At 37.5% G+C, this 26414-nt stretch overlaps 1 protein-coding gene across 2 annotated transcripts in view; it reads left to right on the top strand.

The window, feature by feature from the left end:
- Window positions 1–26324, top strand: part of LOC131078906 (uncharacterized) — a 336457-nt gene extending 310133 nt beyond the window's left edge. Inside the window, exons 57-65 of one of the 2 annotated variants that reach the window (XM_058016735.2) lie at window positions 17845–17971; window positions 18142–18363; window positions 18473–18832; window positions 19784–19942; window positions 20041–20322; window positions 21346–21621; window positions 24697–24749; window positions 24928–25036; window positions 25188–26324. In XM_058016735.2, coding sequence (XP_057872718.2) covers window positions 17845–17971; window positions 18142–18363; window positions 18473–18832; window positions 19784–19942; window positions 20041–20322; window positions 21346–21621; window positions 24697–24749; window positions 24928–25036; window positions 25188–25511 — 1912 coding nt within the window. In that variant the 3' untranslated portion in view covers window positions 25512–26324. Of the gene's footprint in view, window positions 1–17844; window positions 17972–18141; window positions 18364–18472; window positions 18833–19783; window positions 19943–20040; window positions 20323–21345; window positions 21622–24696; window positions 24750–24927; window positions 25037–25187 lie in introns of those variants that run through there. The other variant, XM_058016736.2, reaches the window with a different exon arrangement.
- The last annotated feature ends 90 nt before the right edge of the window (window positions 26325–26414 follow it).

Below are 26414 nucleotides of genomic sequence, written 5' to 3'. Positions count from 1 at the left end.
CTGGTTCTCCTGATTGGATTCTCGATAGTTGGTCAGCTATCACATGGCTCTTCCCGGTTCTTACAATAATGTTGAATGTAAACTCCTGAAGCAGCAGCAGCCATCGGCTGATTCGTCCTTGGATAATTGGCTTGTTTACCAGGTACATCAACGCCTGGTGGTCCACATAAAATGTGAACGGGGTGGCCAGTAAGTAATGTCGAAATTTCTGGACGGAGTACACCATCCCGAGGGCTTCCCTCTCTGTGGTGCTATAATTTTTCTCTGCCTTCGACAGGAGTTTGCTTGCAAAGTAGACCGGGTGATCTAACCCGTGATTGCCAACCTACGCCAGTGTGGCCCCTATGGCGAAATTGGATGCGTCAACGTGTACGTGGAACTCTTTGTCCCAGTCAGGATATGTCAGGATTGGCGCACCCACCAACCGTGACTTCAATTCTTGGAAGGCCTCTTCCTGAGCCATCCCTCATGTGTACCGTTCACCTCTCCTTGTTAGCTTGTCCAGAGGGCAAGGTACTTGAGCAAAATTTTTGATAAACCGCCTATAATACCCTATGTGTCCTAGGAAGGATTTGACTCCCGTGACATCTGTCGGTGCCTCCATTTCCACTATCACCCAAATCTTGTTTGGGTCAGTCTTGAGTCCAGCCTTACACACTATGTGTCCTAACAGCTTCCCTTGAGGCACCATGAATCTGCATTTTTTGGGATTGAGTGCTAGGCGGGCTCGCCTACATCTCTCCATGCATTTGCCAAGTGTGGCCAGATGTGCGTCCTGGTTACTGTAGATGGACCAGTCGTCAAGGAATGCCCTGAAGTTCCCTACTGACATCTTGTCAAATATGTGAAGGATTATCCGTTGGAATGTCACTGGCACGTTGCATAATCTGAACGGCATTCGGTTATACGCGTACACGCCATCTTCCACTATGAAGATCGTTTTTAATTTGTCCTCTTCGACAATGGATATCTAGTTATACCTAGAAAATCCATCCATAAATGAATAAATTTCATGACCGGCCACTTCCTCCAAGATGTTATCCGTAAATGGTATTGGAAATGGGTCCTTTATGGTGACTGCGTTAAGGCATCTGAAATCCACACAGATTCGGATCTGGTTTGCCTCCTTTTTAAGGGATATCGCTATGGGCGATACCCACTCACTGGTCTGCACTTTGAAAATAATCCTGACTTCGAGCATACGCTCGATTTCATCATTCACTCTCACAGTATAGTTTTTATTCATTCTGTACGGCCTCTTCAGTACAAGTACGGCCCCAGGTACGAGTGAAATTTGATGTACGCACAATTCTGGCGGCACCCCTTTGAGGTCCTCGTACGTCCAAGCGAATACATCCTTGTATTCCATGAATATTTTAAAAGTAGCGGCTTTCAGGATTGGATTCCAGTCATCGCCAACCAGGATGTTCCTTGGCTCTGCTTCCGTGCCGAGGTTTGTAGATTTTATGGACTCTTCGTACCGGATTGGTTTCGTCATGTCAAACCTATGTGCTAGTGTCTCATTGACAGGAGCATCCCCTTCCGTGTATTCCCCGTACGCTGGCGGAAATTCATTATTCATCCGGCTCCTCGTCAACCTCCAACATGTTGCACCCATACAGCAGCTCGTAGTCTTCCATTTGCTAGTGGAAGAGCCCATTAAGGGAATTGGTCTCATCTTCCGAACATCATTGGATTCCCAGGACTCCTTCCTCATCCGGTTCCCTTCCGTACTTTCCTTCGTCAACTCCGCCCTCACCGTCTTATTCCGATTCTGACACAAGTTCTTCACTTACGAGTTGTGTTTTCAGGTCGATAATAAATTTTTGCCCAACTTTCTCCATGGACAGCGTGTTACGCTTCCAGTTGTGATTCGCTCTGGCCGCCACCAACCACCCTCTACCAAGAATGGCGTCATATCCTTTCTTGGCGAGCGGAATCACCACGAAGTCGAGGACAAATGGTTGTGTCCCGATGTTCACTTGTTGCGCCATGAGCGTTCCAAGAGGTTTGATACCATGTTGATCCTCTCCCAGTAAGTTGAAGGTTGACGACCATAGTGTCGGCTTGCCAAGCTTCTTCCAGGTTTCTTCAGGAAGCACATTCACTCCCGACCCACCGTCGACAATGGTGTCAGTCAAAATGGTGCCAAGTATTCCCATTTCTACCACTGCCGGGTGCCGACCACTGTATAGTGTCAGGACCAATGGGTTTGTTGGTGTTCCGTCGGGAACATCCGTATTCCAGGTCACCCGACTCTGTGGAGTTACTTGCATCGTACGTAGGAGTGCCATACGTAATTGCAACATCATTTCTAGGAGGTCCTTCATCTTCACAGGTACTTCAATCTGCAGCATTTGCTTCAGGATATTTTCCTCAGCCTCATAGCGGGAAGTACTTGCCGCTTCCTGAGTGTTCCCTTGTGCCAACATTTCCTTCGCCACTTCAACCTTCGCCTTCAACGCCCGCTGCTTCTCCGTGCGAGGGTCTGGGTATGTGGCTTTCTTTGCCTGTGACCGTGTGATTGCCAATACTCGTTCCTCCGTCCTGTCAATGTTGAGTAGGTTCACTCCAGACTTTGGGCAAGTTCCATCATCGTGGTCTCCAGGCCCACACCATTTGCATAGTTTTTGTGGAGTTTCTTCTGAGGTGCATTCCTTGGCAAAGTGGCCCCATTGATTGCAGGCTCGGCACTGGATCATTGGTCATCCCTTCGCATCATATTGGATCCGGCTCCTATTATTATTGTTATTATTGGTCTTCCCCCCTCGTTGGTTGTTCCGATATCTGCCAGATGATGGATTATTGTTGGCGGTTTGCGAAGTTCTGGCGGCTGACTACTCTTGCGTGAAGAGAACTTGTTGGCTCCTGGTTTTCATATTGTAGGGACATTCCTTTGTCAAATGTCCAGCAATCTGACAAATGTCGCAGAAAGCCTTCTTGGGGTAGGACCCCTTGGTGTGTCTGTCACTCCTATAGTTCGTACACCACACGTCGTTTTCTTCAATCTTACTTGTACTCCCCTTCATGGATTTCAATTCCTTCAGCATTCGTTCCATGTCCTTTTGGAGCGCATGCACCTTTTTACTCGATTCGCCACCGCTACTGCTTTCACCGTCAGAGTCTTCATCATCGTCGGATGAGTATTTATTACTTTTCTTCTTCTTTGACGTTTTGTGTTCGCTCTCTAGGTCCATCGCCCTATTATAGGTGTCGTCATATGACGTCAAGGGTACAATTTTCATCTTCTTCCGTAGGGAGGATTTCAACCCTTCAACGAACCATCGTTTCTTCAATCTATCTGCAGGTTGGCTTTCCATTTTACCCAGCAATTCTTTCAACCTCCTGCTGTATGCCCGTACTGTCTCCTTGGTACCTTGTTTGGTACTGTATATCTCGGCTACGATTTCATTGTCATCACGGAGCAACCGAAACTCCTCCTTGAATTCCTTCTGTAGATTGGCCCACGTGGCCACTTTTTGCTTGTCAACATCGGAGTACCAATCTATGGCAACTCCACATAACATGGCTGGGAACTGTTGTACCTAGTCATCCTGGTTCGTCACTCTGTTGGCAGATCAAATAGTTTCACATGTACGGCAGTGGCGTACAAGGTCTTCCTTGTCGTCCCCTGTGAACTTTGGCAATTTTTGTTTACTTGCCATCCCACTGCTGGGTCTCGGTCCTCTGATGCCTTGTGTGCTTGTACCTGGTGATCCTCCGCCTCCGCCTCCGCCTCCTACACATGATCCTCCACTCGTGGGTCCTCCAGAGAAGGTTGATCCCGAACCCAACAAATTGCCTCCCGTATGGTACCCTTGTGCTCCCCTAGCACCTTCGGCCGTACCATCACCTTCGGTCATCTTCATCTGGTTTGTTGTCTCCCTCTGGTTGTCCTTCGAAATGGACAAGTTCTTTAGTAGGTCTCTGGTAGCGTCGATCAGGTTTAGATTTCGCCTTGTTTGTTCCACCAACTCTTCACGACTTCTTATCCTATGGTGGTATTCTAGCAAACTGTAGAGTTCTCCTTCGGCACCCTCCATGACTTCTTTTAGGTTCCCTTCGGGCAACCCTACAACAGTGTAGAGAGTGTAATTCTCTCCGTCTATCTCTACCTCCACAACCTCCGTGACACCTCCTAGGTTCCCTTCGAGCAACCCCTCGGCCGGTCGTCCGTCGGCAAGCTACCTTAGCCTACGCCTTCATTCTATCTGTTGTCTGAGATTCAGCGCTCTTTGTGCCACTTCCCATTCGTCACTTTGTATCTTTTTATTTTTGTCCTTATTTAGTATATTGGGCATAAATCACTTCTGTACACAGCAAGCACACACCATGTACACAAAACACACAAAAAAAAATTTATTACTTCATCCCTCGTACATAATGTATGTCACTGACATACTTATTACAATGGGGGCATTCTTATTTATTCTCCCTGACCATCAAAGTTAATGTATTGCGCTCATCTTCTTGGCGCTCCCTAAATTCCCGTAGAATTTGCTGTCGTCGGTTCTCTCGATAGATGTCTGCCCTTCGGTTTTGGAGAGCCAAAAATCCTTGTGCCAAAAGGTTAGGCAGTTTGCTCATCAACCAATTCACAACGAGGCTTACTCCGAGCGAATTCCACACAGCATCTTCTGGGACATCTTCGGCTGTGGCTTCCCTCCTTACATGCGTTTCGATTGTCGCCTATAGGATGCAGGAGAAATCATTCGTGAGTGTCTTTTCCCCCTCGAACAATTCTTCGGGCTCTCTATCAAGGTCACTCATTCCTTCTGGTAATGTTTGTCCCATTATCCATTTAGTACATCCTTTTCCCCGTTGCTCCCAGGTTTTTACTTAGGCAACGGCACCAAATGTTTCCCCCTTGGGGTGTTAGGTTAAGACATTGCATATATGACAGAAGTACACAGAATATATGGAACTCACAAGTGTTCTATTGATTCATAATAAGCCAGTACATACAATGATAGCAATATGTTCGAGTACAATAGCATGTCCAAAGACTAGAAACAGATACAATATAAAGGAGTTTGGTCAGTTACCCGGTGCCAACTGCCGACAACCAAAGGGTTAACTGCCGACGCTAACACAATTTACCTTAATGCTTAATTACCCGACAACACTAACGAACCCCTTATCACGATATGCTCTCACCTTCCCACATTGGGCTCTTGGTGATCAGAAAGCGGAAGGGTTACTTTCAGCATTATTGAGATTATATTTCCTAACTCTAACCGGTGCATTGTAGTATTTGTTGTGTTCAAAAACCGAAAAAGTTAGTGGGAATAGTACAAAAGCATAGATCAAAAGAAATCATCTCATACAAACAGATCCTTTCTAGGTGTCAAAACATCCAAGTAATTGACCAGAATGTGAAAACACAAAAATCTAAATAAAATGTACCTAGGGCAAATTCTAAAAAGTGCATTAATGAATCTAAAGAGCTCTTAATCACCTTTCCAATGCTGCAAGGATTGTGAAAATCAGAGATACTGGTGAAAAGATATGAGCTCAGAAACAGAATACAATGGTCTGAATTTGACTGAGAATAATAGGAACTAGTAGCAAAATTTGAAGATGAGACCTACACCACAAGAAAGTGCTTGGAACCAACTTTTCGACAATGTCTCGTTTGTTTGATTTCAAGTCTGTATGCCCAAGTTATGCCAAAAAGAAAAAACAACTTCTTTAAGGCACATCGGTGCTAGGAGAGGGGCTTGTGGCATGGTTGGCATCAGCAAATATATTCAAAATATTCCTTGAGGTCGTTGCAAAAATCTAGTAGCTGGAAGAAGAGGAAGATTTCTAGAATATGCTGAAAGTGATAAAATATTTTGATGGGTGGTTGGAATATTCTTCTTGGTGCTAACGCAGATTGATGGATCCCCTACACAGGTTGTACAGCACCTACATGTGAGGAATGGCATGCCAATAGTGGAGAAAGTACTTGGGCACTTGCTTTTAAAAATGTTTTGAAAAAAACAGCTATTTTTAAATTCTATCAAAAATTTTAGTTTTGTTTTAAAAGAGACAAAATTGTGAAATGCCTGAAAGAAATCCATACTAGGTTGCTGCAAGGTATTTAATGGCGCATATTCATATGGCAACCATACAGCTACACAACCGTACAGATCTGCCTCGACATATGTGCCCTCTTAAAAGAGATTTTCTTTTCTTGTGATTGCTTATGTAATATTCCCATCTTTGACCTAGTAAGTAAAGAACAAAACATTTGTGTGTTCAAGGGTGGCAGCATTGACCAATCTAAGTATTTAAGAGTTAGATTGTAATATTAGAAGATTGAGGAGATCATCATATCCCAGTAAGGTAAAAGACAAAATGAGGAATTGATATGTATTCATCGATTGAAGAATAAAGACTTGCAAGCATGCAAGTTCACAATGTCAGCATCAAGGACCATCCATGAAAGATGAAATAATGATTACAAGCAAAGAGAATAATAAGCAGCAATTGGTCGACTGTCTAAGAAGCGACTTGAATCAGAGAAAAGACATAAGGAAAGAACAATTTCATTACAGTGATTAGAAAAGACCTGATTAAGAAATGGTAGCCGATTTTGTGTCTAAGACATATGATAGCCAGTTTAATAATAATGAAATGTTTCTATATGGTAGCTGAATAAACTCAAGGAAGGCGACTGACTCTATCCAATGAAGATATTATTATTTCTGTTTTAAAGGAGGTCAACTTTATAAGAAACAAGAGAGGCAGCGGCTATAATTTAGTTGATAATGCGGAGATCCTAAAGGAAGCATCCAAATGTATAAAGCAGCGATCAAGTTCAGATATATGATATGCAGATCAACTACGACGTCGATAAGCATCTTGGCAAGTATCGATAAATATTAATTAGGAAACAGCAACCATTATTGTTAATCGATCTAAGGAGACGACAAGAAATAGTCATCGGTAATAATAACATATTAAGAAACAGCGACTTGTAGTTTAATTAATGATATCGATTACCATATCACAAGCATGTCAAACTATCAATAATACACTAATCAATATCTTTTGGAAGAGATGCGAATTTGGTCAACTTTATAAGAAACAAGAGAAGCAACGGCTATAATTTGGTCAACTTTATCGGAAATAATGGTCAACCATTATTTCTGTTTTAAAGAAGGTCAACTTTATAAGAAACAAGAGAAGCAGCGGCTATAATTTAGTTGATAATGCAGAGATCCTAAAGGAAGCATCCAAATGTATAAAGCAGCGATCAAGTTCAGATATATGATATGCAGATCAACTAAGACATCGATAAGTATCTTGGCAAGTATCGATAAATATTAATTAGGAAACAGCAACCATTATTGTTAATCGATCTAAGGAGAAGACAAGAAATAGTCATCGGTAATAATAACATATTAAGAAACAGCGACTTGTAGTTTAATTAATGATATCAATTACCATATCACAAGCATGTCAAACTATCAATAATACACTAATCAATATCTTTTGGAAGAGACGCGAGTTTGGTCAACTTTATAAGAAACAAGAGAAGCAACGGCTATAATTTGGTCAACTTTATCGGAAATAATGGTCAACCATTATTTCTGTTTTAAAGGAGGTCAACTTTATAAGAAACAAGAGAAGCAGCGGCTATAATTTAGTTGATAATGCAGAGATCCTAAAGGAAGCATCCAAATGTATAAAGCAGTGATCAAGTTCAGATATATGATATGCAGATCAACTAAGACATCGATAAGCATCTTGGCAAGTATCGATAAATATTAATTAGGAAACAGCAATCATTATTGTTAATCGATCTAAGGAGAAGACAAGAAATAGTCATCGGTAATAATAACATATTAAGAAACAGCGACTTGTAGTTTAATTAATGATATCAATTACCATATCACAAGCATGTCAAACCATCAATAATACACTAATCAATATCTTTTGGAAGAGACGCGAGTTTGGTAGCTAATGGCAACGCTCCCAAATTATAACTAATCAGTATTCTAAGGGACATCAAACAAGACTCTTGGAGACATCCCATCCACTTGCAAGGTATAAGAAGGCATCAAACGCATTCAATCAATCATGGATTAGGAGGAGCTGCGACTTCATGCAATCAGAATTGTTTTGGAAATAAGACATCGAAGACCAGTTAACCCCATCTATTAATTACTATGCCTCAGACAACGATGACATGAAGATACACGATTACAGGTGAAGGAGACAATTGATATAGAAATAGCGATTTGAGGTTAGACAGCAATAACTAGTTATCGATAATAATTTGTCAAGCCTAATATAAGTCAACGACCATGATTAGATGGCAGCATTCGACTAATCACCCAACTATTGAAAAGCAAATGATCTTTAGGTTTTTTGGCCTCTTGAATACAACAGCAAGGTCCTTTTTTCTTGAAAGTGTACTGATTTTTTGCTAAATGTGGGAAGTCACCTCAAATCTCATGCCCTCTAAAAAACCCAAAAAATCAATTGTTCAAATTTTGATGAAACAACATTCGATACTTCGGTTTTTGGGTGCTCTAAATCCAATGGTGATGCCTGTTTTATTTCAGAACATGACAATTTTCCTCCCAAGTTTGAAAACAAACAAGAAGTCACAAATCTAGTGCCCTGATACCACGCTAAGAACCAAAGTTCCTAGACTCGGACTCGGCTCGGACTCGGCAAGGCCGACTCGACTCGTGACTCGGCTATGACTCGGCGACGACTCGGCTATGACTCGGCAAAATAAAAAGCCCTTGAAATTTAGAGATTTTTAACGATTTAAAACTTGTTTCATGCACCCATTATTGAATAAAGCTTAAAGACACTATAACATCATCAAATAGAAGCTAATTTGATCACATACATAAACATACATCCATCACATGCGTAGAAATGTAAATTGTAGCTGAAGGAAATAGAAAACATAGATATATAGAGTTATAAATGTTGTCAAATGTATATAAAATCCATGACATCAAATGTTCCCAAACATATATATAACTGTAAACAAAAACAAGTCTATGGCTCAGGCTCTAGCTCATCCTCAGCCTCAGAGTAGTTTGTCTGCCTCCTACAAATGCGTCTAAGGTAGGTCCTAGATGACTGAGAAGCCATAGTCTCCGCCTGTGAGGTGCCTGTGCCGGATCGTGCTCTATCCTCCTCCTCTGCCATAGCCACAGCCTCAGCCTCTCTGTCTGCCTGGTCAACCCACTCATGGTCCTCCTCAGTGAAGACGGGATCGGTAGACTCAGTGATCCACTCAGACTCTGGATCGATCTCCGCTAAAGTGATCGGAGAGGAGTCAGTGTCCAAAATCTGTGTGGTCCTAAGACGGAGGTTGTAATGAACAAAAACAAGATCATTCAACCTCTCCACAGACAATCAATTACGCCTCTTCGAGTGGATGTGCTTGAACATGGACCAATTGTGCTCACATCTAGAAGTGCTGCATGGCTGGCTCAAAATACGGATGGCAATTTTTTGAAGGTTTGGGGTTGAGGGTCCAAACATTTGCCACCATCTATCTGAAATAACGAAAAAGAAAAAAAAATCAAACTCATTTCCAACTTTAAGGCTAGATTATAAAATCAAAAATTAAAATGCATAAGCCATAAACTTAAGAATCTTAAGTTTACATATATTTCCACCTGGCTGCAATTGTGTTCGAGCCTCTATGCACATGCTGCTTGCAAAGATTGCCCCTTCTCAATTATTATATTTATCCAGCTGGAGCGTTGTACTTGAGGCTGTGCCATCAGTACACAACTTTTGAACCACTGTATACAGGCCACTAAGAACCTCCTCATCTGCCTTGAAGTCATCACGGAATCGAAATGTCGGATTGAGGTAATAGGCTGCTGCATGGATGGGCCTATGAAGCTGGTTCTGCCATCTCCTATCAATAATCTCCCAAATGGGGCCATACTTATCCTCATCTCCTGCATATATGGACCTAATGGCCTCCTTGGCCCTATCCATACCCTCATATATATAGCCCATAGAGGGCTTCTCCCCATCAACAACTCGTAGGAGAACTACGAGGGGCTCAATGACCTACACATAATGTTAAATAAAAACAATTAAGTCACAAATTAAATTTAAAAAAAAGAAAAATTGCAAAGTTAAATTGTTAATAAATTAAAATTAAATTACTAAATAGTAGATACTAAATGTTAAATTGTAATAAATTTACCTGCACGGTTTCTCCACAAGGGGTCCAAAAACCTGGCTCATCAAAAATGCAATTTACCACATCTATCCCTACAGTGGTCGTAGCATAGGATGAGGAAGTCCACTCCTCACCAACAAACATATGCCTCAAAGCCGCCTTTGATTTTATCAAGGATTTCAGTGTGAGGAAGTTTGAGGCAAACCTCGTGATACCAGGACAAGCCAACTCCTTTTGCCCTGTGTATTGCCTCATAATGCTAAGGACCAATGCATGATTGTAGATAAACTTGCTGATATTTTTGGCCCTTTCAACTATTGATTTCACCCATTCAAGCGTACCAATATCCTCCAACATGAGGTCAAGGCAATGGGCCGCACAAGGAGACCAAAAAATTTTCGGGTGCCTCTCCATCAAAAGTTTACCTGCAACAATTTTAAGTTAATTAGAAATTTTGATGTGTTAAGAAAATTTTAAATAATCATAGATGCCTCTCCATCAAGACTTGAAAAGTTCAAAATTTACCTGCAGCAACATAACTTGCTGCATTATCTGTCACCACCTGCACCACATTTTCTTCCCCCACCTCTTGTATGACTTCCTCAATAGCCTCACATAAGTATGTGGCATTTTTCACATGTGAGGAAGCATCAATAGATTTCAAGAACATGGTGGATCCTGAAAATAGAGTTTCAAACTTTCAACAAATCAAAATTTAATTTATTCAATGCATTTAGGGAAGTACAAATTAGAATGAATCATCATCAATCACCTCCGCAGGAAACAAGAAAATTTAGGAGTGTTTTATTCCTCCTATCCGTCCAACCATCTGTCATGATGGTGCAACCCTTTTGGCTCCAAGACTGTCGGTGGTCCTCTAGCTCAACTTTCATATCCTCAACCATTTGTAACAAGAGGGGGCCACTTAACTCAGCATCGGTAGGGGCTTTAAACCCCGCACCACAAATGGTTATGGAATCTACCATGCCTTGCCAATAAGGAGACCTATCACAAGTAGATTATGATTAGACAAAGTAGAGTTCAACTTCAAACTATAAATTTACTTTTAAACTTAAAGCAATCAAATCAAAAAGAATTATCTGGCTGCAATAAATGGAATGTTGCAAAAGTACCAAAACTTGCAAATTTGTTTTCTTGCAGCATCATGAACCTCCTTGTTCCAACCCATGCCCTCAAGCGAGGGTTGTGCCCCAGGAGTACTACGCGGCACAAAATAACTATCCAACCTGGATTTCCAAACTCTAGGGCCAAAGGTAATAGTGCCACTAGGAGGAGTAGAAGTAGAAGCACTAGCACTAGCAGAAGCACTAGGGTGAAAGGGAGGCATGGAAGAACCCTCTCCAACATAGCCTACGGATGTGGATGCGGATGCGGATGCGGATGTGGGTGCATGGGAGCCAATAGCACTTAACTCTTCCAATTGCCTCTTCTTAGTTAACTTTTCTTGTTCATGTGTTTCTAATTGGACATAACAGAAACGTTTTGCCTTAAGAGTTTGTAATTTGCATACCTCAATATCATGGCCAGGTATGCCGGCAATATGGTATTTAAATCTATTGATGCCACCAAAATTAATTTCTTTACAAAAAAAACATTTTGTTTGATTTTTTTGTCTGCCAATAAAGTCTTTAGTATATTTCCAAGTCTCATCTTTTCTAGGCATTGTGAAAAATGAATGTTTTTTAAACGTGAAGGCTACTGCAATAAGAAAATTTAATAAAGTTATAAACTAATAGAAAAAATCAACAAACCCTACTTTAAAAAAAAAAAAAATTGTAAATACATGTTTACAATTTTTTTCTAAAAAAATGTAGGGTTTGCACTTTGCTATTATTCTACTTCTCTCATTGTAATTAAGCTAAAAAAATAAAAACATTCAAGATTTGGAAAGTTAACTTTTAAACTTAAAAAAAATTAACAAAAAAATGAAAAAAATCCATTAACATACCTAAAAAAACCAACAAAATCTACCTTACCTCTTTCAAATGAGTTGAGAAGTCTTGCTTTGGACTCCTTGATGCTCTCAATGCAAGCCTATGGCCTCCCCAATGTGATTTGTGGTCTCCTTGATGCTCTTCTTCCTTGCTGGTTGCAAACCTATGGCCTCTTGTTTTCCTTCCTCTCTCTCACTTTTCCTCTCTTCTTCTCACAACTAACAATTAGAAGACCTTTTAGGGTTATATGAAAGAGAAAGGTAAAAAAAAACAAATGAAAAAGCTTTTATTTTTTTATTTTTTTAAAATCCGAATTGCCTATATCGTGCGGCCGAGTCCGAGCCGCGAGTCAGCAAAACTCGCCGAGCTTGGCTCGACTCACCAACTCGGCGAACTCGCCTGACTCGCGGTGAGTCTGGGAACTCTGCTAAGAACTGATAGCTAGCTTAGAAAGTTGTCCCAGCAACAATAACCATCAAGAAACTCTTCAAAAAGGGTTGCTCTTTTATAGGAAACATAAATAACTCCAATTCAAATGATTATTGAATCCTTTCACAACTTGTGCAACAAAACATGAAGTGTGGCCTTTCCTAGAGAATGTTACGACCAGGTGAAACCCTGTCTAGAAACACTTTCAATCACATCAAACATCTTTGTAATAATACTAAAATCAATTCCCAAAAATTCAATGAATATTAGCAAACCTCAAAGTCTACAGAAAACAACAAACTCCAATGAAACTCCAATGTGATTTCTGAAGTGAAACCATTATAAACTAAAAAATAATCGAATGAATTTTATTCATGAATATACAACGTATATATAGAGAATTACATGACGGTGTTCTAAAAAGAACAAACCATTTGAGTGAAGATAAAAAGCTAAAAGCTAACTACACCTTCTAATAAAAGAAGCAATAGTTACACACATTAGAAGGCGTAGTTACACCTAATGAACTAAAAAAGAGACAATTAAGATGACAACTCAGATGACCATTATAGAATAAATAGAATATTATTTTAAATTTTAATACCCTCCCTAATGGTCATCATACTCAATACTCTACAGAAGACATTGTAGGTCTTTTGATCACAAATGCAAAGAAGGCTGCCCCTTCTCTTCAAAAAACTTTGCTATTGCGGAGACCCTCCCAGGATCTGCAAAATGGTAATGACCAAGAGTACAAGAATCCGTCCAGCTTGATGTAACACTCACACGTGAATTACAAAATTATCACACATTAATTATTGAACCGAAAAAAAACCTGAAATAATTTTTAAGGAGATAAATTATAAAAAACTAGACAAATAATGTTTTTAAGGAAAAAAATTATAAAAACACACTTCTCCAAAAACATCAACATTTGTAATCGCCTATTTAAACGGCTCTCTAATTGAATAAAGTCATCCAATTAATTTTTTATGGTATCAAAGCAGGTTGATGGGATTTTTTAGAATTTGGCGAATTTTTTAATTAAAGGATTCGTAGCCCCTCTCCTTACCTGGAATTATTTTTTCCGGAAATTTTTTAATCATTGTTTTATGAAAAAAATGCTTTGGATTTTCAAAGGAGGTTTTTTTTTAATGAGGCATGTTTGTTGGGTCGCGTTTCAAATCGTGGGTTTGTGCAGGGTTTCTTTGGTGAAGGTTCGCATGTTCGTGGACCTATTTTGTCTTGGGCGCAAAATCCCATCGACCCACTCTGATACCATGAAAAATAATCCAATGAATTTTATTCATGAATATACAACATATATATAGAGAATTACATGATGGTGTTCTAAAAAGAACAAACCATTTAATTAAAGCTAAAAAGCTAACTATGCTTTCTAATAAAAGAAGCAATAGTTACACTAAACGAACTAAAGAACGAAGATGACCATTATAGAATAAATATAATATTATTTTAATATAAACTAGCATAAGAATCTTTCACCATCAAAACTAGCAAACTCAAGAGGGTTTTGTACTCAAGGTTTTTGAGAACACAAGTTCTCTCCAAAATGTAGCAGCAAAATCGAATTCATAAACAACCCCAAACAACGAGCCCTCAAACCACTTTTTTATAACTTTTTGAAATAATAAAATATTACTTTTTTCCTTATCTACTACAAAACTCCTTTTATAAAATAAATAATCAACTTTATGGAGCCTTTCTTATTTTTTGAGGAATGATAATATTTTCTGATGAATAAAGTCCCTTTCCAAGGCAAACTTTACAATAACTTTTCAACACCCTTAAAATGAACTATTACACTTAGTTGTCCATTTTAATATTTTCAACATTAGACAACTTAAGTGAAATATTAATAAAATAATGCAATAATATATCCATTTTGTGGAAAGCATCAAAATGATATGTTTGCAATTTTGATCATACCAAAGTGATATTGAAGACTAGGGACATTGATCGGAGGCAGCCGGGTGACTTTCTAAAAATAGCTTGCTCCTCCAAGATGTTTGGAGAGTACCCAAAAGGTTGAAAATCAATTTCAAACACATCAAAGGGCTCTGTCTAATGCATAGATGGAAAACTCTTACTCGGCAATAACTCTTTTGGCCCAATTTTTTTAAAAACTTAGGACTTAGCAAAAACTCGGCAATAACACCACAAATTTATCGAACATTTTATATACATGAATGTTTAAAAATATTCTTCAAAAACACACATATTACTGAACTTGTTGAGCATATTACTAAATTTTCATCATATATAAATCATAATTAGAATTTAATGCATACCATAGACCAAAAAATAAGTTCAACTCTAAATGAGTTATAATGCCACTTCCATTAGCCATGTCATATGTAGAAGTTGCCTCATCTAAAGAGATTTTTGGCAAGTTGTGCAATAATAACGTCTAAGTAGGCACACTCAAGAGTAATATCCCAATTCCCCGTCACCTCTCATTGTAATCAAGTTTTTTATTTGATAGATTCCAATAACTAATGGGGATTTGGGAGTAGAGACACCAATGAGAAAGGGTAGTGCGCCTCATGGGGGTTTGGGGGCAACAACTCTAGCGAGATCAAGGGAGGAGTGCCCCTTGTGGGGGTTTGGGGGTAATGTCCCCACCGGGTTCGAGGGGCAGCCAAGCCCAAATTAAGGCCTTTGAAACCTTTACCACAAACGAAAATCATGTTTTTTTAATTGCAAGCAAGAAAAAAAATTATATGAATCTAGAGGACCTTTTAATACAATACTCGCAATTTTTTGCATTTTACCATAATCCTTCATGCATGTGCGATTTACCTTGGTGCAAGATGTGTGCTCAAAGGGACATCATGGCATGAAAGGTGTTGATGTTAAGCTGATGCACGTAAGTGCAAGTTGCATGAAATTGCACATAGATCATGTTTCCCTTGCTTGCCCCACTAGGGAAACAAATGAAACAATGCCTACTCAATTTTGAACTGTGTGCTAAGCCACTATGCTACATGGAACATCATGCTTTTAATATCCACATAGATGACTCCTTTTTGAATGGTTAGATACTAACTCATGGGTGACTCATGGATTTCAATCAAATTTCAATTGTGCAACTATCATGGCCTTTATGCTCTTTGGCATGGGTTAAACAAGCCAAACTAACTATGGAACGTCATGCTTTTAATATCCACATAGATGACTCCTTTTTGAATGGTTAGATACTAACTCATGGGTGACTCGTGGATTTCAATCAAATTTCAATTGTGCAACTATCATGGCCTTTATGGTCTTTGGCATGGGTTAGACAAGCCAAACTAACTATCATGCATATTCATGAGTTTAACTACAATCATCAATTTTATGGCAACAAATGCAAGTTATAAAGTATGTCTATTAATGAGTTACCCAACCATCTATTTTTTCACTTTAACCAATGAGATTTCCCTATCATCCAATATAGGATGTATTCGGTCATGCAAGCACTTGTGCCAATAACTATATTGAAATATACCTAATGTTTATATTGAACATTTTCATATATTTTAGTTTAACTGAAGCAAGATCAAATTCAACTAGATCCAACATCCAATTAGAATGTGCAATGATGGTTTTACCCAATCAATTGATCTATCATTCAATCAATAAAGGTATTGATAAGTTACACTCAGTTATCTTTAATATGGTAACCACAAGTTTCATCGAATATTTTCTATATAGTCTTGTTATGGGTTATACAAACAGTTGTGTCAATGACTATATTGAAAACATACCTAAAACTATTAATGAATATTTTCATATATTTTCGTTTAATTGAAGCAAGAACAAACTTACTTGGATCCAACATCCACAAGAATCTTTTCATATCTCAAGCCTCAGATTCATCATATCTGTAACGCCCCACCAAGGAACCCCAATGGGTCTAACTAAACTAACTCAAATAAGAGTGATATATTTTTTTTAAAAACATTAAGTGTGCATCCTATAACAATTTAGGAACAATAATAAACTTATGTGCACAAGCGGAAGGAAAACTACTAAACTATCCTCTAAGGTTCCTCAATGATGCTACTAAATAACCCATAAAACATAAAAGAAATTAAATCTAATCTTAGTTATTACTTGATCCATTCATGAGCATAAACAAGAAAGCTAATAGAATTAAACCATCCATACACATCTAATTTTACTAAATTAAGAAACTAGTTAGCTTTCAATTAACTTCTAAAACTAAATTCAATTTAATCCCAATACCAAAAGTTCCTACAACATACATGATAATGAACAATGAACATATATGTATTTCAAATTACATAAGATCATTATTTCAATTTACTACCATAGGTTCTACCAAATCATATCACCTAAATCACATTACATTTACATCACGACTACATCACAGTTACATCATTTGCCTAGAAGGCATGTACATAATACAATTACATTTGATATAAACCTAACTACAATATGAAAGAAGAATGAATTCTTCACCTAACCTACTACGCTGACCATAACCAAGAGAAGCAATTGGAGAATGAATGAAGCCAATCCACCAAAGCGTGGGTGGACTCACACGCCATATCCCATGCTTTGCTTTGTTTTTTTTCTTTTTCTTTCGCTTGTGCAATTAAGTTTTATTTTAACCTTTCTCTATTATAGGATATATATACTTATTGTTTTTTTTTTTAAATATATATTTCACTCTTATTTGAGTTTGAATAGTTAGATCCTCTAGGGTTCCTTGGTGGGGTGTTACAATATCTGGGAATCATCTCGTTCTTTCTTGTCTCATTGCATTTCCAATGCTTTGCAGGTTCTTAGATTTGTAGAATTTTTTAAAAAGTTCCTAGTGAGCCAAAGTTATTGAGTCCTTTTACCTCCCCTATTTCTAGTCATATAGCAGTTTTTAACTAGATGTTCACCTAAAATTGTACTTTTCTTTTCTTTTATTTGGTTCCCCACGCCTCATATATGGTAAAACCTCTACATAAGTTTGCACTAGTGTACCTATGCAACTGTTTCTGGTTAAGATTTCATTCCTCAATCATGAAATTCAATGAAGTATCTGATATTCAATACATCTAGTAAAGCATATTATACTAACTCAAAAACTATATTGTGTTAATCTCACTCTTCTGTACGAACATTGGAAATGTCTTATTTCCAGATGTTATAATAGTTTTTGGCATTATTTGAGAGCAATTTTAATCTCATTCAGATCAGTGAGAGAAGAAAATGGACAATATATTTATGTCAATGTAATTGAGGTTGAACTTTACTGAACTACTTTGTTTTATGGGGTAGTTTGATAGATATAGCAGAAATTAGGTTAAAGGTTTCACTAGAGACAGCACCTGCCCAGAGGCCTCATGGTGTGCTTGGTATTTGGAGTCCTCTGATTGACACTATTGGGAATATAGCCAAAATGCAGGTTAGTGCAACATCTCAATTCACCTTCCACATATGAATAATTCTGATTGAATTTATGGATCAATAGTTGTGCTCTTAGATTGATTGATTTAACTCTCCATGTTAAATGGAAAAAAAACAAGTCAGCATTTGAAGTATTGTTCCTGATCATTACAACTCTTTGCTTCTCAGATCCATCTTAGGAAAGTTGTTCACAGACACATGTTCATGAGAAAAAGTTCTGTCTTACCATCAATTACCCACCAGATTTGGAGAGATTTGATACATAATCCCCTGCATTTGCTTTTTGGAGTAGATTTACTTGGTATGACAAGCTCAACTTTGGCATCTCTGAGTAAAGGACTAGCCAAACTTTCCACAGATGGACAATTCCTTCAGCTACGTATAAAACAGGTGAACTTGAAAATTATATTTAAATTGATGAAAATTCCAAGGATTTTCGTTTGAGAAATATGAACGTATTCACTGTCCTTATATGGCATTTTTAATGGAATTTTTATAGGATTCATCAAGGAAAATTACAGGAGTTGGTGATGGCATTTTACAAGGCACTGAGGCTTTAGCACAGGGTGTGGCATTTGGTTTCTCTGGAGTGTTGACCAAACCTTTGGATAGTGCAAGAGAACATGGTGTTATTGGTTTTTTACATGGTCTCGGGAGAGCATTCTTGGGTATTATTGTTCAGCCTGCGAGTGGAGTCTTGGACTTTGTTTCCTTGACTGTGCATGGTATTGGTGCAAGTTGTACAACATGTTTTCAGGTATTTGAAAAGAAATCTGTTTCAAATAGGATCAGGATCCCACGTGCCATCCGGGGTAGTGGAATTCTTGAAGAATATAATGAAAGGGCAGCATCTGGGCAGGTCATTTTCGTTTTCACTTTTTACTTGGGAATTTTTACTTTCCTGCAGATTATTGTATTTATATTTAATCTATTTATGCACAAGAATATCTGTGGAATATTTGTGCAGGTTTTGTAAATTGTCAATTGTAACAATTCTGAGGATACCAATATGATTTAAACATTAATGACAGTGATACCGTGATTATTGATTTCAGAAATCTTGTGTCATTCTCAGTGTTGTGTAGTCCAGTCCAAGTTTGTTTGGATGCAGATGCCAAATGTAGGTTTAGTCTGGTTATTTGACTCACTATAGGATATCGTACACATTTGTATGGCAATAAAAAGATAGCTTTTAAATATTAATAAACATGAGTGGATTTATTGAAATCAACAATCTTTTAGGAAAGCTGTTAAAAAAATCAATATTTTATTATTTTGATCATCTATCCTCAAAAGTTTGACAGCCCAATTCAATAACTTCATCAGTTTTGTACTTGTTATCAGGCTTGAATCTCTTCAAGAAATTAGGGCATGTTACTTTATGCTTTAACCTGAAAATTAATGTGTTTCGTATATTTTTTCTCTGTAAATTGAGGCTTGAATGCGCCCTCAACCTGAATTATTGACATTAGCCAGGCCCAGCGGGTGGGAACACAAACAGGGGCCCATCCCCTAACAATCAACAATCAATGTGCACAAGCAAAGTGGCCCACAAACCCACCAGCCCTGCAAAAGGGCTTGAAACCAGGAGGGCACTGAAACAGCACCATCCAAACACCAACAAATCATGTCATCAATGGCAATGTTTTTTCATTCACATAGTAGTGCTTTATTGATCTTCAAATTATCTGGACATATTGATGGATGAGTTCCACCAGTTTCTTCTGTATTGCTGAGCACTATTAAAAAGTTAAGTTTCCAAATCTGTCTTTTACAGAGAACATTGATTTGTATGTTTTTGACTTTGCAGATGGTTCTATACCTTGCAGAAGAAAGGAGACATTTTGGATGTACAAATATTTTCATGGAACCTTCAAAATTTGCATGGTCAGATTTATACGAGGAACATTTTGAGGTATCAAATCACCGGATTCTGTTGGTCACAAATATGCGTATCCTGATGGTGCAGGTTAGTCGGTGGAGCTTAGCCTTTTAGACTGCATCATTTTGAAATATTGTCGTGGCAAGTTAAGGCACTTATAAAACTGTTTGTTCCTATGTTTACAGTGCCCATCACCAACTAAAATGCTTACAATACCATGCAAAATACTATGGGATATTCCATGGGAAGAGTTGCTAGCCTTGGAAGTAGCAATGGGAAGCTACCAGAAGCCTGCTCATCTGATTTTTCACCTAAAAAGGTTTGAAAAGTATAAATGCTTTGTCAGAGTTATAAAATCATTGGGAGAAAATGAAGAGGAATGGATAAGTCAAGCAACAATGATCTATTCGTTCGTAGAGTGTCTCTGGAAGAAAAATCAATCACTCAAAAGACTCTCTGGTTTCCAGGTGAGGTTTATGTGCCTTTTTATCTGAACCTGATATTCTGTGAATCTATTGTTATAATTAGGCATCCTTTGCTAAGAAAATAATAGCAAGGTGTAGTTGGGTCAAAAAGAAAATAAGACCCTTCAATTATCTTTGGTGATGAACATTGCACACTGGAGATTTCATAAAAGTACTACACACGGACAGGGACTGAAACTTCAAACACCTTGTGATACCATTAAATTTAGGGTAAAGAATTTACTGCTGATAGATGGTACAGTAAATCTGGCACGGCATTAACAAATGATTTGATATTTGAGACATCATAGTTTTAATTCATATTAACTTGCACGATACTTTCTGCTGTAGCATGTGCCCATCTCTATATTGGAATGGTCTAGTACACATTGTATAGATTCCGTGTTACAATAGTTGTTCTCTCCTTTTGGTCGATCTTACCATGTGATTTGTCATACGACAGTGGTTGGATCCTTAAGAAATTCCTATTACAGTTTTCTTTTATGACAGTAATTTTTTGCCTACCCCGATTTTGGAGGGTTCTAATTTCTACTACACATTTTATAGCTTTGATTCTTTTATATGGTTCCTTTTCCTTTTGTTCCATTCAATATACGTTAATAAATAAATGGTTCTAAATTCGACATTTGATAAAAATGACATGGCACAGTTCCCTGTCATTTTCTAGTGTCCATCTGTAGTTGTTAGCTCCCAATGTGTTCACTCCCTTTTGCTTTAGTGTTTCTTCATTTGTAGTAAATAATACAAGGTAGAGGCCTCTCGCTTGCTCCTTCCCTGGTGTTCTTAATCATAATGCATGTGTGCTTCCTCTATATTAATTTTCTCTAAGTTTTTTCTGTCTAACTCCTTTGACCCCAGCTTGTACTGAGCATGCAAGAGAGATTATGCAATGCATAAACTTTCTTGAAGAAATGGTGTTATATAGATAGATAGATGGATAGAGTATGCTAATGGATAGGAATGTGATATGCTTTTTTAGCTCACAATGTAATTTTTTGGTAACAGATGCTAGGTGATCAAGGACATTCAACTTACTTACCACAAGTAAAAACAATAGGAATTTCAGATCAAAAATCTGTTGACATCATGGACAGAGAAGCAGAGGCAAGTTCTCAACATAAAGCTAGCGACATAAGTGATTTGTCGAACCAGAGAATCTCATTACAGCTTGGTTCCAAATATACCCAAGATGACAAGTTCAGAGTGCATAGTATTAGTTTCCAAAACATTTGGAACAGTGACCAGGATTCAAGATTCCGGTGTTTTCTTTGTCCCCAACTGGTATGTAATAATTTATTTAACACAACATACTCAGGTATGAATTTACTGCATTATGTGTTTGGGCATGCTTCTCTTGTCTGGAGTTCTATTATCGGCTAGATTGTTACTCATACAAGTACATCTTTAAAGTACATTTGTCTCAGAAAAAATTCCCATTTTTAAGGTCAGAAACCAGATTGATGGGTCTTTTTTTGTTGGAAAATGAAACTTGAAGAACTACAATAGAGTTTTCAATTATGATGTATAAAAAACTGACGGAAATCCAAGACCACCAACTACTAATGGCAATTTGAATTTATTTATATTGCTTTGTGGAATAGGAGATAGTTTAGCTTCTCCTTTTCTTTTATGATTGCAAGTCATACTTCAGAGTCAGATATACCTCTTCTCACCATTGACTCATCTGTGAACATTCAACATAATTTCTTTCTCTCATTCACTCTTCTACATTGTTACCAAAAGCTTGAAGATGTCTCCCAAGGGTACTTAATTTATTTTCTTTTTCCAACTGCTTTTTATAAGCATCAGTGTTTCACATAGCTGCTTTCATTCCTCCTAGCTTGTCTAGTCTCTATGGAACAATACTGAAGGGAAGATGCACAGAGGTAACACTTGAGTAATGTATTTCAATGCTGGCAGGGAATGCTTATTCACTTTTCCTTGCTTCTGCTATAGAAGGGATACTTTGTGAACAATCCATTTATAAATCCATGCTCTGTGGTTTTCTTAAGTTATTATGTTTCCTTTCCACATGAATTTCCTCTAGTTTGCATACACCATGGGGGATGGATATAGCCGTTCTAATTATTTTATCCATTAGCATGATTTAGTTCTTCTAGTTATGCATTGGTCAATAAATGTGTCATATGGATGTACTTTGTCATATATTTTTTAGTACTGATAAGGACTTTGTTCTTGCTGAAAGCACTCTTTGTGCATTATTGACCTAACAGTTATCTCATTTATAATGCTATTTAATGTCTAGTTAGATTATTTATGCATGCTTTTTGTATCTTTATTAGTGCCAGTTCTACCTCTGTCATCTGCAAGCCTATTGTCATGGAATTTATATCAGATTTTATATTAAAGATCATCTTGACAAGAAATCAATTTGATTGAGTGATTTGCTTGTTGCTTTGCAATTCAATGCTTGAGACTTGCTTTGCCATTATGATAGATTATTCTCAAAACGGAGAGTCAGTTATTATGTTTTCTTTATTTGGTTTATAGATGACTTTTGTTTGAATCATCAGACAATAAGGACCATTGTTATTGCTTGTTGCTAGTTAACTATCCTTTGGGCAAGGAACTTAGTAATGGATATTGGTTGATTTTACATCTCAATTTCAGAATTGCTGCCATTAAGCCCATGTTCACATTATTTGATTGCATGACCTCTTGGTAACAGCTTATTAAAATTGGGGAATCTGTGTGCCCCACTGTTTATTTTCTACTTTTGGATGTCTTCACTTTTATCATTTTCAAAAAAAAATTCTCCTATAAAAATTTCATTCTGTTTTTGTGTAAAATGAATGATACCAGAGAGCGATTTTAATTCCAAGGCCATAATCAACATTTGACTACATACTACTTACTACTTAGTTGTGGTTTGCTCAACTCAGCATCAATTTCAGTGCCAACAACTAAATTGACACTTTATGACACAAATACTGGATCCCCCAGGCATCAACAACCTCACCACGCATGCTTCCTCCTCCCCTTCCCTGGAGGGACGACAGCCTACTTATGAGGTAAGAGGCCAAAACTGACCTTTTCTACTTGATGCAACTGCTAAAAGACAAACTGTCACATCAAAGATCAACTATTTCATCTTCCATAATCAGGCTGCAGTTCTACATGTCTCTATTGATGTGGGGATGGATTCATGTTCTCCTGTTTTCTGATGTCTGTCCATGTTTCGCTTTTTCTGTAACCCATTAACTCCTACTTCTCAGTGTTATATTGTGATATCTTGTAAGACACAGGGAGCTGGATGTTTTACTTTGTTCTACTAAAGTTGTGACAGGCTTCTCCAATGCTTTGTAAGGGTATAGAATGTTATTTGATATCTTTCCATCCACTCAAATCTCTTTCTTTTTTTAGTAATACATGCATCATTAGGGTTATCTTGAAAACAATCCCAACAAAACTGTCCAAGGGGTCGAATATAATTGGTTAAAATGTTGGATTCTCATTGTGGAGACCGAAATTCAAATCCCCAAAGGGAAATCTAATGTGGAATCTTAAGTTGTGACTCTTGGTTTAACATTGTTGGTTTCTAGTGTGGACATAAAATCTAATGTGGATTTCAGTGTTGACTCTTGGTATTTCTTTGTTGGCTTCTCTGATGGATACATAAGTTGTTATTTAATGTCAATGCTCCAAAGGAGCTAAGATTGGTCTTCTTAATTCATATAATGACCTTAGTATTGGTCTCATTAAGCTTATAAAGAGCTGACAATTGGTCTTATTTGTAGTGAGTTGCTTGCATGAACGATATTTGAAATTTTCAATAATAATAAAAATAGCCCCAAAATTTTATAATTTCATTCATAGCTGTGGATGTCCATTTTCAAACCACGTTGATTTTTGTTAAGTTTCCAGATATTCTTCATCATTTTTGTAGTTGACTGACATCCTTTTCAATACTCAATTTTATTCTTGAAGTCAGACGAATATCTTTTGTTAGGCAACAAAAGCAGACTTGAAAGTGCAAAATGATCAACAGATTCTATCAGTTGTTTGAATTTCTTCAATATAGTTTGAAATGCTTTTCTTTAATCACTCTAAATGTAACCATAATCCATTTCAAAATAATCGAAGAGAAGTAGAGTATCTTTGTTGCAATCAGTATTTGGATGATTTCTAAAGCTATGATTTTTATTTGAATTGTAGTGTAAATCAACTCGGTGTTTATATGCATGATAATCAGGACCATTTTAGTCAATTTTTAGAATCATATTAATTTCTTAAGTTTTCACTGTAATTGATTACATTTTGTTGATATTATGAAATTGAAATGCATGAGTTAGATTTGTGAGAGTTATGACAGTTTTTATCTTTTGGGTATTATAGGATGACCAAGATAAACAATGCTGCAGTATTTGGCGTCCAGTATGTCCAGAGGGGTAATTTTGTTATTTTAGTCTAGTACTTCAATTTTGTTTTTATTTTGGTCTTTGGCAAAGGATGCAATCACTTCAGTTTTTATAGTTCCTTAAAAATATCTAGAACAAGTTTTTTGTTTAGATTTTCAGCAGCTGCAGCAACATAAATCACTTTCAATCTCTATTATGCTTTTCCCAGATTTATCTCAATTGGGGATATTGCTCGTGTTGGGAAACACCCACCAACAGTTAATGTCGTTTACCGATACAACAAGAAAGCATTTGCTTTGCCTACAGGTTTTGATCTGGTAAGGTGGTGTTTTTCTAGTATTCATCACAAGAATATCTGGAAACAATGACTGCCACGCATTATTTTCACTGATGCCTGCATAATTTTTAGTTACTCTAGTTTTTAGTATTTCACAAATGCAATTTGAATATCAAGTGTGTATTTAACAGGTCTGGAGAAACTGCATCAATGAATTTATAAGACCAGTATCCATTTGGGTTCCAAGAGCCCCGGAAGGGTACACATCAGTTGGCTGTGTTTCTGTAGCAGGATATATGGAACCAGAATCAAATAATATTTTCTGTGTGAATTCAGATCTTGTAGAAGAGACTGTATTTGAAGACGTTCCAGTATGGAATGCCCCAGGCAACTATCCATGGGCATGCTACCTCTATCAAGTTCGTAGTGAGGCTTTGCAATTTGTTGCTCTACGGCAAAAGAAAGAAGATTCAATGTGGAGGCCTTGCACAATAATCGAGGGTAGGGACCCTTGATGCAAAAGAAGATTCAATGTGGAGGTCTTACACAATAGGTTGAGGGCAGGAACCCTTAATGACAGAATGGACCTGATGATGAAGAGCTTGTGCTTGAATGAATGAATGAAGGAATTTTAATAACGTCCATGAGACTAGCTGTCTAAGGGACCAAGAGTCAAAGCCTAACAATTTTCAAGTTCTTTTTTGATCTGACTCTCCTGTTGTGAATCTTGACCGAGAAGCCGGCAGTTTTGTGAAGCCTTGCCTCCTCAAATAGCTCATTTAGACTACCTACTCCCAAATCATTTTTATATTGTGTATGTGCATTATGCATCCTGTAGTTTTTCTTTCCCAGATGTAATTTTTATGCTATTAATTAAAATTTAATATTCATACATGTTGATTATTAAAAAGCCCATTTGAAACAAACATTCGTATTTCATTTTTGCCCTGTGCCAAGGTTGAAGGGTCAGCTATTCTACCAAAATCCACTTTGTACTTTGAATCTAACCTCATCCTTTTACGCAAGTGGCAGCCTGGCCTTTCTCTTGAATGGAAACTCGGCAGGATGTGTAACAGTTAATTTGTCTTTCAATGTTTTCTAGAGCTTTCAATCATATATTTAACATCTTTAAAATGGCAAAATCAGTTAATAGAATCTGAAATAGCCATTTGATGTGAACCATATAGGTAGCATTACTTTTGCTATTTAACCACTTTGGGGTAACGAAGATTCACTTAAGTCTGTAAGAGAGCTTTATGCTCGAGGAATGACAGGTTTTGTAAAATTTGTCATTTGGTTTAAAAGATGTTTTTAATTTTTCAATTCAATTTGTTTACTTATATTTGTTCTTTGTTATTTACATTTTAAACTTCAATTATTCATCAGTTTCCATTGATGTTTTCAATGTGAGGATTAAC

The sequence above is a fragment of the Cryptomeria japonica genome, chromosome 2 (genome assembly GCF_030272615.1).
Source record: "Cryptomeria japonica chromosome 2, Sugi_1.0, whole genome shotgun sequence".
In the NCBI taxonomy this organism is placed as follows: domain Eukaryota; kingdom Viridiplantae; phylum Streptophyta; class Pinopsida; order Cupressales; family Cupressaceae; genus Cryptomeria; species Cryptomeria japonica.
Note: the sequence above shows the minus strand (reverse complement) of the source record. Positions and strands in the feature narration are given on the sequence as shown.